At 49.7% G+C, this 12,887-nt stretch overlaps 1 protein-coding gene across 1 annotated transcript in view; it reads left to right on the forward strand.

The window, feature by feature from the left end:
- cabin1 (calcineurin binding protein 1) overlaps positions 1-12,887 on the forward strand; it is a 53,931-nt gene that overhangs the window by 14,825 nt on the left and 26,219 nt on the right. The window contains exons 19-30 of the mRNA XM_056602844.1: positions 420-535; positions 923-1,084; positions 3,431-3,637; positions 4,098-4,243; positions 4,925-5,186; positions 5,702-5,872; positions 6,460-6,549; positions 7,205-7,365; positions 7,627-7,952; positions 10,071-10,130; positions 11,016-11,198; positions 11,771-12,234. Coding sequence (XP_056458819.1) covers positions 420-535; positions 923-1,084; positions 3,431-3,637; positions 4,098-4,243; positions 4,925-5,186; positions 5,702-5,872; positions 6,460-6,549; positions 7,205-7,365; positions 7,627-7,952; positions 10,071-10,130; positions 11,016-11,198; positions 11,771-12,234 — 2,348 coding nt within the window. The remainder of the gene's footprint in view (positions 1-419; positions 536-922; positions 1,085-3,430; positions 3,638-4,097; positions 4,244-4,924; positions 5,187-5,701; positions 5,873-6,459; positions 6,550-7,204; positions 7,366-7,626; positions 7,953-10,070; positions 10,131-11,015; positions 11,199-11,770; positions 12,235-12,887) is intronic.

The following is a 12,887-nucleotide window of genomic DNA, read 5'->3' on the forward strand; positions in this document are numbered from 1 at the left end:
CACCATGGTGACCCGGTGGTAGTCACACCATGGTAACCCGGTGGTAGACTTGGTTCACCATGGTAACCCGGTGGTAGTCACACCATGGTAACCCGGTGGTAGACTTGGTTCACCATGGTAACCCGGTGGTAGTCACACCATGGTAACCCGGTGGTAGTCATGGTTCACCATGGTAACCCGGTGGTAGACTTGGTTCACCATGGTAACCCGGTGGTAGACTTGGTTCACCATGTTAACCCGGTGGTAGGCTTGGTTCACCATGGTAACCCGGTGGTAGACTTGGTTCACCATGGTAACCCGGTGGTAGACTTGGTTCACCATGGTAACCCCGGTGGTAGACTTGGTTCACCATGGTAACACGTTGGTAGACTTGGTTCACCATGGTAACCCGGTGGCCCCGTCTGCTCCCTCCCCTCCAGACGAGTCGGACACGCCCATGCTGCCGTCGTCTCTGATGCTGCTGAGCACGGCGCACGAGTACCTGGGCCGCCGCTCCGGCTGCTGCACATCGGACGGCGCGCTGCTCAAGTTCTTTGTGAGTGCAAAGCCTGAACGAACGAACGAACGAACGAACGAATGAATTAATTAATTCATTCATTCATTAATTAATTAATGAATTAATTAATGATGGAGGCTGCAGGTCAGGTGCAAATGGAGTGTGTAAGTGTTTTTTTTTGCTGCTGTTTTGAAATGAGAGAGCCGCTAGGTTTGGATGCTAATGTGAACAGGATGGGAGTAGGCCAGCAATTTTTGCTTTAGTTCACAAAATCTTTATTTTGTTTATTACAAATGTTGCAAAAAGTAGGATCCTTTTTGATCATTTCGGGTGGAATAACATTTTCTCCCTATTAATGAAATGTGCAGTTGTATGACTGGAGAAACATTGGCCGAACGTTTTTTTTTTGTGTGTGTTTTTATCCAGGTCAGCGTTCTGGAGAAGGAGCTTGTGGCCTCGTCGAAGGACGACGCCCATCCCTACAAAGAGGAGCTGGAGATGGCCTTGGAGCAGTGCTTCTTCTGTCTCTATGGTTACCCCAGCAAGAAGAGCAAGGCTCGCTACCTGGAGGACCACTCCTCTCCACAGGTACTCACTCACTCACTCACTCACTCGATCACTCACTCACTCACTCACTCACTCACTCACTCGATCACTCGATCACTCGATCACTCGATCACTCACTCGATCACTCACTCACTCACTCATGCCAAAGGGTTCACAACTATTCAAAAGTCTGGTATTCTTAAAGGTGACATATTGTGACAGAGAACTGGAGAGTTTAAAAGGCATGAAAAAGTTTTAAATATAATTTGCATAGATCTTAGATTGTTAGATTGTAGAAACCAATAAATATCAAACCTCTGCGTGTTTAATGCAGATACCCTGGCACACAAGCATGCCTGCATGTGGAAGGCCAAAAGGTTACCACTTTTATCCAAAGTAGACGTCCGTCAACTTAAATAAATGAAAATTTTGTGTTTAAGCTTTTATAGTTCCGCATTTTCTTATCACATGCTGTGGGAGCAGCATCTTTATGAAGATGCGATTAATGCAATTGCTGTTCAAATAAGTTACTCAGCCCATTAATTCGGAAACAAATTGGGGTGAAATCCATGTTCACACTTTCTCGTTGGGCGAGCGGGCAGGCTTCACCCTGAATGGGGCCGTGGCCGCGGGCGTCTCTTCATTAGACCCGACTGAGCGACCTCCAGCAGCCGGCCTCCAGCAAGCACAGCAGCCTAATGCTGGCAGTAATGACCCCTCATAATATGGGTTTCATCTGCATTTGATGCACATTAGACTTCTACCAGTCGATTTGGATCATCTATTTATAGTATTTGGATGCCCCCTAGTGGACACTTTAATTTAGGTATAGGCAGTCCGTTGCTAGCAGACCGGTGAAAAAAACATTCCGTAACAATCGTCTGTATTGGGTAAAGGGAAAATGGACCATTGTTGAAACGGCCACACGGAGCAACAGGCTGAATGGTCTTAAAGAAACTCAATTTAGATTCACATTGAACTACATGACTTGCTAAATACTTTCTGAGAACTAGAGGGAGTAGAAGTCGAGATCTAAGAGAAAATGATGTCCAGCCCACAGTCGATTGACTGAATTGAGCATGGATTAAATCTTCTATCTCCGGTCTATCACCTGTCAGTGCAATGAACGCACAGCGGCAAATGTAAGAAAGATCTGACTGAGAAATAACTGGCCTTGAAAATCGTTATCAAAACGTAATTTTTAACATTTTGGGTTGAGACCAAAACGATGTGAAATGTGCCTTTAGGTGACTGTCTGACTGTATCTCACTCACTCAGCCGCTCAGCCAAGAACAGACTCCTGAACAGTCACGCCTTGCCAGAGTGTTCTTTGGCTGTGACTTCTGAAGCCACTTAACTCAAAGTAGTGCTTTTTTGTAATCTTTCTGATGCAACCGTTGCTGCAATCCAAAATACTGTCAGTGATGTGATGCAGATGTTTTAATCAAAGGGCTCGGTTGAAAACGCGTGAAGCCAGCCAAAAAACTAATTAAAAAAAAATAAAGCAAACTCCATCAAGCTCTCCTGAAGTGTGTAATAGTTACACACTAATCTGTCCACTAGGGGGCAGCCAGACCCAAGCGCTGTTCACAAACCAGAGCTGCTGCCATTGCAATATCATAAAAACTGCAAAAGGAAATGAAGTTATTTTTAAAACACACAATAAAAAAAATACATAAATCGGTTTATGGCGCCGTTTTATACGTTTCTTTAGAGGGTATGATTTGAAGGTCAGCCCCATACTGATGCACTGCAATAAGAGGAAATTATGTCTGGCTCAAAGTTGATTACTGACTTGAGCATGGATTAAACCCTCAATATAGCCTGCCGTCACAGTGTAGTTAACGCACAGCGGGCAATGATACAAGGATCAGCATGGAAGGGTGAGGTCTGACTTCAGTTACCGATGATCGGGTGACGAAGGTGACGAACAACTGGCTTGAAGAAAACAACATTTAGGTTGCCTACAAAACGGTGTAAAATGTGCTGTTTTTGAGTGAGTTTCGTGTCTCACTCTCTCACTCACTCACTCACTCACTCACTCCAGTACACTCTCCTGACCAGAAACGCCTTACACAGTGCCTTGCGTAAGCTACACACATTGCTACAGGCCGCCCCACCCCTGTCAGGGCCAGCTTCCCTGCGTTCTGCACCGGCTAAAGCCCTCCGCCATCGTGCCTATTGGGGATGGGACATGTATCATGATGTATCGTTATAGGATTGTCTGACAGTATATTGATTATTGCAGAATCGCTGTATCGCGATATTATTGGTATCGCCATGTATCGTATTGTTATCGTGAAGGTACCCTGTGACGCCCATCCCTGGTGCCAGAAGGCGCTCTTAACCCCGGTCTCTCCCTGGTCTCGTCCCCCCCCCCCACCTCAGGTGGAGCTGCTCTGGAGCAACGCCCTCTTCATGTTCCAGTACTTCAAGCCCAAGACGCTGCCCGAGTTCGACAGCTACAAGACCAGCACGGTGTCGGCCGAGTTGGCCAACCTGCTGCGCCGCTTCTCCGGCATCGCCCCGCCCAGCGACACGCCCACTCTCACCATGGACGAGGTGGCGGCCTACATCGAGGGCACCGCCACCAAGGTGAGGGCGGGACGGAGAGAGGGGGGTTCACCGCACTCCTGATGAGTTGGCGGCGCCGATTCAGAACGTACTTGTTGACATTGTTTCATCGTATTCTTATTTTTTTTTAAGGGGTTGGGGGTTCTAAGAATTGCGAGGGGCTGCTGATTCCGCGGTCTCCTACGCTGTAGCTGAGTGGCAACTAATTGAGATCAAACCCTATCGATCGCGGCTGTATTGATGTTTCTGTATTTCCTCGCTTTGGATCACTTCCAGATGATGTGATTCACCTCCTCTGATTATTCTGCGAGCATCGCTCTCCGGGTCCCCTAATTTGTTTGGGGCCCCTCTGAGGCTCCCCACACCACACTGTGCGATCCTCGCCTCCTCCTGGAATCGACTTGTTCTTCATCAATTGCGATATTGATGTTCTGCTGCGGGCCGTTCATTCATTCATCGGGTCGATGGTTTTATCCGCTAGGCGCCGTGTCTTCCTGAGGGCGGGGCCCCGGCACCTCCAATCGTCAACGAGATGTTCTACCTGCTGGCCGACTACCACTTCAAGAACAAGGAGCAGTCCAAGGCCATCAAGTTCTACATGCATGACATCTGCGTGTGTCCCGACAGGTGGGCAAGGGGTTCATGGTCTCTCTTCCTCGTCTTAATCCTTGTGTTATTTTTATATGACTTCAGTTAAAGTGGCGATCTCGACCATTTCATGTCAATAATTGTTATTCACTATCCATCACCGACTGGTTTTGAGTCATGTCCCACTGAGGGAAGTATAATATCGATTGGTAGTGTTATAAATGTAACCAGCAGGGATGTGTGTTCTGGTGAAAAATGGCAGATTATTGCCAAAGGTTAACCCATAGATAACGCAACGGAAATCTCAGCGATTACAACTTTGCGAGTTAAACCACTGTCTGAACTCGATGGATGGAAAATGTCAAATGATCTTTATCAAATGTCAAAGATAATTTTTTGTCCTAAATTCGTATAAAAATGCCCTCTTTGGGTGAAAACCTGATCAACCACACACTCAACATTTAGTAGTCTCAAATCATGCACTTTTAAAAAAATATGATAATCCAATATCATATTTTATGCATAACTAATGAAATATAATGCATCATAATATTTAAATATGTTAAATATCAGACATCATTATTTTTTAATCACGACCATCAAACACTACTCATGATCCTCTAAAAACACGTCAGCCTCAGCCCCAGAGCAACGTCCCGTGGTGCAGCCCATCCAAAGTCGAATGCACCCCTCACGCGTGCCCTTCGACCCCCGGCACAGGTTCGACTCGTGGGCGGGCATGGCTCTGGCGCGGGCCAGCCGCATCCAGGAGAAGCTGAACTCCAACGAGCTGAAGAGCGACGGCCCCGTGTGGAAGCACGCCCAGGCCGTGCTGGGCTGCTTCCGGCGGGCCCTAGAGATCGACGTGTCCAACCTGTCGCTGTGGATCGAGTACGGCACCATCTCCTACGCCCTGCACTCCTTCGCCTCGCGCCAGCTCAAGCAGTGGCGCACGGAGCTGCCCCAGGAGGTGGTTACGCAGGTGAGGCGCGGAGACGGCCGGGAGAAACCGGTTGGAACCGGAAAACAGATTTTTTTATTTTTTTATTTTTTATTTTTTATCTTGATTTGTCCAGATCATGCGATATGTTTTTGTGTGGCTCGTTCAATAGTTTGATCGTATACCACCCTGCTAATTATTGTCCGCCAGATTGTTTGCAATCAAACCTATCGAGGGCAAAACATTTTCCGTCATCGGTTGATCGTCTCGGTTGGAGCAGAAATGCGAGGGGGAATTCAGAGGGACGTGTGGTTGGATGGCTCCAGTGTCTTGTACTCTGGTAGTTTGGTGTCCGGTCCACTGAACATATGTCATGTTGTCACGCTTGTCGCTTCGGCTAGCACCTCGTCTTGGAAGGCTGTCCGGTAGCAACGGATTGATTCGATGCTCCGTGTTTGATGGCTCACTTCCTCTCTGTGTGTGTCTGTGTGTGTCTGTGTGTGTGTGTGTGTGTGTGTGTGTGTGTGTGTGTGTGTGTGTGTGTGTGTCTGTGTCAGATGGAGGACCGGAGGGACTCCATGCTGGCGACGGCCTTCCAGTGTTTCCAGGGGGCGTCTCGGTGCGACGGGGACAGCGACGAGGAGGAGTGGCTGATCCACTACATGCTGGGCAAGATGGCGGAGAAACGCAAGCAGCCCCCCAAAGAGTACCTGCAGCTCTACAAGAAGGTCTAGATCTCCACATGGCTCACATTAAACTCTGCGCGTGTGTGTATCGATCGTTCTGTGAAAAGTAAGCAGTGGATTTAGAAATTCACTTTTTGAGAGTTTCAGAGACACAATGACGGACTAACATTGTCCGTCGGTGAGGAAAAAAAACGTGAATGGTAAACTTTTGGTAGAGTGACGCAAGTTTTGACCTTATGGGCTTTTTCAGCAGCACACGAACAGCCAAACAATGTGTTCGGTCAACCGAAACTCATAAATTACATTATGGATCAGCGCTGCCATGCGTCGGTGGGTAAGATCAGGATCTATATGTGCCTCGTGTATTTCTCCTGCCATCGGTTGGATCACCCACCTACAAAGGGAAACACGGAGGCCTGACCTCCGACTCACCCCGCCCCCGCGGGTTGCCCCGTGTTACCGAACAATACGCGGCGTTAGTCACGGATCAGCCCCGGTACGAAGAATAATTAGGAGGAGGGAGAGCCGGCACACACGGCGGACCCCCGAGGTCGTTGCTGTTTGGGTGGGGGTAATAACGGCGAGGATAATGGTAACGTGTTAATGATGCATTTCATTTGGTTCTTCAGGCAGCGCACTATTTGCACGAGGAGGCCGCGAGGTACCCGCGCAAAATCCACTACCACAACCCCCCTGATCTGGCCATGGAGGCCCTGGAGGTACGCTCGCTCTCTCTCTGTCTCTGTCTCTCCCTCTCTCTCTGTCTCTGTCTCTCCGTCTCTGTCTCTGTCTCTCTCTCTCTCTCTCTGTCTCTCTCTCTGTCTCTGTCTCTGTCTCTGTCACTCTCACTCTCACTCTGTGTCTCTGTCTCTGTCTCTCTCTCTCTCTCTGTCTCTCTCTCTGTCTCTGTCTCCGTCTCCGTCTCTGTCTCTATCTCTCTCTGTCTCTCTCTCTGTCTCTGTCTCTGTCTCTGTCTCTCTCGCACTCGACCTCGCCCTCTCTCTTGTTATCTCTTTATCTCTCTCTTTGTAGGCCTCTTTCTTTGTCTCACTTTCTGCTTGTAGTTATCTCTCTTTCTCTTTGAATTCGTCTCTTTCATTTTGTTTGCATCTCTTTCTCTTTTATCTCTTTGTCTTCATCTCTCCTTCTCTCTTTCTTTGTCTTTATCTCTTTCATATATCTTTCTGTCTCTTTCTCTTTCTTTCTCTTTCTTTGTCTTTATCTCTTTCTTTGTATATCTTTCTGTCTGTTTCTCTCTTTCTTTGTCTTTATCTCTTTCTTTGTATATCTTTCTGTCTGTTTCTCTCTCTCTTCTCTCATCCCCAATGTCTCTCCCCCTCTCTCTCTCCCTTCTCCCCGATGTCCCTCGACCAGTTGTACTTCCGTATGAGCGCCACCATCCTGAAGCTGCTGGAGGCCGGCGGCACAGACCCGGACCACCAGCTGTTCTTCAGCGTGCTGGTGGAGGGGGCCATGGGCCCCTTCGCCAGGGGCGAGGAGAAGAGCATGCCCAGCATGCCCAGGACCAATGAGAAGTGAGCTGGCTTACGGCAACAGGAGCATCCACCAATCGTAGCTTCTTGAAATAGCTTCTTGAAAAAATAAATAAAAATCGCGGGTCCCCTCCCTCCCTCCCTCCCTCTTACGTGTGTGTGTGTGTGTGTGTGTGTGTGTGTGTGTGTGTGTGTGTGTGTGTGTGTGTGTGTGTGTGTGTGTGTGTGTGTGTGTGTGTGTGTGTGTGTGTGTGTGTGTGTGTGTGTGTGTGTGTGTGTGTGTGTGTGTGGTCGTCTCCCCAGGGAGAAGCCCCTCTCCGTCATGGACGAGGACTCCCGCTGTTCGTCGACGATGGGCGCCGGGGCCCCCGCCAGCGCCCCCGGCGCGCCGCCCGTACCCTCGCACACTGCCACCCCAGGTCTGACATCACCGCCTTACACGGCCACACCGGTGGACCACGATTACGCCAAGCGTAAGAGTGTCCGGCGGCAGCAGCAGGGGGTGGAGGAGCGGAGGCAGCAGCGGCAGCGGCAGGAGGAGCAGCAGGAGGAGCAGCAGGGGCTGGAGCGGCAGGAGGAGCAGCAGGGGCTGGAGCAGCAGGAGGAGCGGCGGCAGCAGCAGGCTGATGGTACAGTCGCAGACTTAGACACTGGGGTGGAGGCCCCTGGGTGCAGGCCCCCCTCGGTGATGGTCCATCGTGCAGGCCCCCTGGGTGGAGGCCCTTGGGTGCAGGCCCTTGGATGCAGGGCCTTGGATGTAGGCCCCCTGGGTGCAGGCCCTTGGGTGCAGGCCCTTGGGTGCAGGCCCTTGGGTGCAGGCCCTTGGGTGCAGGGCCTTGGGTGCAAGCCCTTGGGTGCGACCGTTGGGTGCAGGGCCTTGGATGGGCCCTAGGGGGTGAGCCCTTGAGGCTACAACCCTGTACATTATGGGCTGGGTAATGATTATTATGATGATGATGCTGATGATGATAATAATGATAAGGATGATGATGATGATCCCTGCCACACATCCCCCCCCCCCCCCCCCCCCACTCCCACCTCTCCCCTCCAGCCCTTAAATGCACACACTGGGTGATTGTTATTGGTGAAGTGGGCAATATGGCTACTGAATTATTTATTTATGTAGTCCCGGTTTTGTTACTCTCCCTTTCAATCCCATTCCGTCATATTACCGTCCTCCCCTTCCACTCCTACGAGTGTGTACTGATTAAGTTGACTTGGTATTTATTACTAAACGTATCGCAGTGCGGCGTAATTGCTTTGGGCTCAACGGGGAAAAGCTTTCTGCTCTATAATTTATTGACGTTAAGTAAGTATGTTTTTATTACGCAATACTTGACCATGAAACTCACAGCAATCTGTGTGTGGTTTCTTTTTACATTAAATCATCTCCATATGATTGTATAGACACATGGGCTTTATTATGGTGGGATTTTCTTTGTCTATGTCTATAAGAAAAACAACAATATGATAAGACGCGGTTAATTGCATTCCCCCTCTGCCCTAAATTAATCGATCCGATTGTCCTAGGGATGAAAAATGAATAAGTTCGATTTTTCCAAGCAAGTGAATCTGAAATAGCATGGCCAAATTCCCTACCTCGTGATCTCATCATTTCAATCCAACCCTTTTCCCCGAATCATGATGATTGATTGCAAATTGTGTGAATTCTGCAGCCATGTTGTCCCATGTGGCCAGTTTTTCTCACCCTTTTCAGATTCCTTCCTACCTACCTGCCTACCTGCCTGCCTGCTACCTCTCTGCCTGCTTGCTTCTACCACCTGCTTTGCCGTGTTTATATGTATATTGATATTGATGCATACGCATGTGGATATGATGAGGTGATGGTTGCACAGTGTGAGACCTTAATGACTCACGGTTCACTGAAAGGTGTGGTGTTCACTTCTCTGGATTCGGGGTTCACCTAAACGGGCTGAAAGGCTTTGACTTTGGTGTTGGTGGGGTGTTAACTATCCAGGTTTTTGTGTTCTAATAATGTGATTCATGTGAAAGGTGCCTTGTCAGGAAGGACGTGTCTGAGCGGTGACACATATGTCTAATGACTGTGAGAATGTACAACCATGACGCGGCTACGAGCCCTCCTGGGTCCTAAACCCTGGTTGGTTTAGCCTATTGGATGTGAGGCCTGATTCAGACTCAAGACCAAAACCACCACGATTGGATTTGAAAAATAATACAAAGGATGCACGTAAATCCAAGGAAATATAAAAATAATCATTTTATACTAAATAATTGACAATAGGCCTAGCTCTTTGTATCGACTCGAACCGCAGTTATGGTAATGTTCATAAAGATTTCAAACGCTGCATATGTGTAGACCTTAGTACCTCATCAAAAGACACATATTCTTTAATCCATTTATTTTTTTACCCTGTAGACCAATTTACACATCAACCAGCAAAAAGCAAGCCACAAAAAAGAGTATCCCTTTGTTTGCTTTCTGAAATATCAATCCGGTTGTCAGGGCATCAGAACACGCTTATTACCTCGGAACTGTCTGCCGTGACCAGAGTTGTTTGGGTGTGAAATGAAATGCAAATCTCCCCCCCCCCCATCCCAGAGGCCGCTGAGAGCCTTCAGTGTGCCCCTGGTTTGACGCACGGTTTGAGTCTGAATCAGAGTCTGGGGAGGGGAGTCATTTCGAAAGGGAAGTGACATCCACTCAGATGAGAGGGCTTTACCCCACCCCACCACCCCTTGATTCCATTTTAAAATATCTCCTACAGCCTCCTCTGACCATGATTACTGCCTGCCCAGATCTTCAATGATGCTGGCTTCCCTGAATGGTACTTCTGCTGATACCCACCAGACTATAATCAGTGTCTGTTGTTGTTGCTTATGAATAATAATAATAACCATAGTCGAACGAATTCCGCTATGATTTTTAAGGAAAGGAAAAGAAAAAAAGCCCTGTTGGGGACATCGCGGTCCTGACTGTATATTATTTACCTACGTACTCATTCACACGCGTTCACAACCCATTTTCTCCTCGCTTGTTTAAAGTCGGAGGTATTAGCTAATTACTACGCCGTACCAGGGAAAAGGTTCCTGGAGTGCGTTCTCCTTCGAGTTTGCAAATGGGTTTTGCACCTCCTGCTAATTCTGTTATGTAAACTCCCCTGCCAAGGGCTTTTCTCGCAGAAGCTACACAATGTGGCAATTAGGATGAATGCTGGCATTTCGGTTTGGCGTCCCTTGCAAAAAAAACACCTTTGCTTCATTAGAGGACTGGAGTCTTAGCATTAGTGTGATGATGGGTGCCACGTGTTTCTATTCTTAATGCAGCACTAATAATGTTTGTTCTTTTATTTAAAACAAAGGCATTGGCTATGTTAGAAGCACACGCCTATTAACTGCCTCTAAACAAACGGCCTGCACGGAGTTTCGCTAAACGTATGCGTCTCTAGTGATGTGGTTTAAAGAATATAGATGACTATTGTTTTGCTAATCTAATCGCACTGAGTCGCTGAAAGCACCGTTAGGCTAAAACTCAAAAAGTCAGTGTGTCCGTTTTCGACTCGAGTCCCAATAACCCGAGGCTGAAGGTGATACCATAGCATTCATATTCCAACAGTCCTTCAGTGTGTAGCATCCGACCACGTGACTTTCATTGTTTTGTCTGCTGTCGTGTCTCCCCCACCACCCCCTCCCTCCCCCCCTTGCCTCCGCAGAGCGCAGCCACGACAGCGAGCTGGTGCTGGTGCTGTCCGACTCCAACTCCACCCAGGACATCTTCACCGACCCCGCCTCCTCCCAGGACAGCAGCCTGAAGATGACCTCTGGGAAGGTCAGCTCCTCCTCGTCGGAGAACAACACGCCCCTGAAGGAGACGAGGGCCGCACCGGAGGACCCGGGTACGACCGCTTGGAGGCCCCTGAGCTTGGGGGGCCCCCCCCATGCTGGGCTTTAGTAAAAGGCCTACTGTGCTTCTCAACCAACCTGTTTGCGTCAGGCTCTGTATTTCCAACTGTTTTTTTTTTTTTTTGTTAATGGGTTCAAAATGTCAAAGCTCTTTCCGTGATGGTAATTGGCACACGCTCAAAAAAAGAAAACATTGCGTAATTTTGTGTCACGCCTACTCATTCTCATGTGGAATGTTTTTCTGGGCCTTTATAACCGGAACAACGACATGCTTGACTGGAGCGAGCCCAACGGAAATGTACCTACTGGTTTTATTTCGGTTCGATCGACATTTAGCACGAACGTTTGATTCAATACCACGATTTGACTCTATACTTCTGTTAACTCGAAGAGGTTATTAAAGGCCATTATTCAGTTTGGCCTTCCATGGTGTTCAATTCTCAGCTGGAAAATACAGTTACAACTATGGATGGTAAAATTACACATTTAAATTAATGTTTTTTTTTACTTTTTGATTTCGTTAAAGGTCCTCAGAGTGAATTTCAAACCCCCTTTTCTCCTTCAGCCCCCCACGGAGAGAAGGGCCCGTTGGAAGGACCTCCGGGGGTCCTGCAGGAGAACCCCGTCCCCCAGGGCGTGGCGGACCCCGTGTGCGGCCCCCCGCCTGCTGCCGACACCCCGCCCCCCGGACCCCCGGACCCCCCAGGGGTCCCAGCCGCCGTACCCCCCCACACGGAGCCCTGCCCCCAGCTCCCGCCTGCGGCCGTCGCCGTCACCCCTCCCAAGCCGGCCCTCCCCCAGCCGGCCGCCCCCCAGACCCCGGCCAGCGACAGCAAGAAGAAGCCGGACCCCCCTCCCCTGGAGGCGGTGGAGGTCCCCAAGGCCCTGCCGGCCGAGCCGGAGGAGCAGCGCCGCCTGCTGGTGGAGCTGTGCGTGCGCGCCCTCTTCCTCTGCCTGGGCCGCTTCCCGCAGCACTACAAGAGCCTGTACCGCCTGGCCTTCTTCTACTCCAACAGCAAGACCCAGCAGGTAGGACCCTGCCACCTCCCACGATCCTTCACTGCCCCCACCACCACCTCCCACAATCCTTCACTGCCCCACCACCACCTCCCACAATCCTTCACTGCCCCCACCACCACCTCCCACAATCCTTCACTTCCACCACCTCCCACAATCCTTCACTGCCCCCACCACCACCTCCCACAATCCTTCACTGCCCCCACCACCACCTCCCACAATCCTTCACTTCCACCACCACCACCTCCCACAATCCTTCACTGCCCCCACCACCACCTCCCACAATCCTTCACTTCCACCACCTCCCACAATCCTTCACTTCCCCCACCTCCCACAATCCTTCACTTCCACCACCTCCCACAATCCTTCACTTCCACCACCTCCCACAATCCTTCACTTCCACCACCTCCCACAATCCTTCACTTCCCCCACCTCCCACAATCCTTCACTTCCACCACCTCCCACAATCCTTCACTTCCACCACCTCCCACAATCCTTCACTTCCACCCCCATCACCTCCCACAATCCCTTACTTCCCCCACCACCACTTCCCACAATCCTTCACTTCCACCACCACCACCTCCCACAATCCTTCACTTCCACCCCCACCACCTCCCACAATCCTTCACTTCCCCCACCACCACCTCCCACAATCCTTCACTTCC

This window comes from Gadus chalcogrammus, chromosome 11 (genome assembly GCF_026213295.1).
Source record: "Gadus chalcogrammus isolate NIFS_2021 chromosome 11, NIFS_Gcha_1.0, whole genome shotgun sequence".
Classification (NCBI taxonomy): domain Eukaryota; kingdom Metazoa; phylum Chordata; class Actinopteri; order Gadiformes; family Gadidae; genus Gadus; species Gadus chalcogrammus.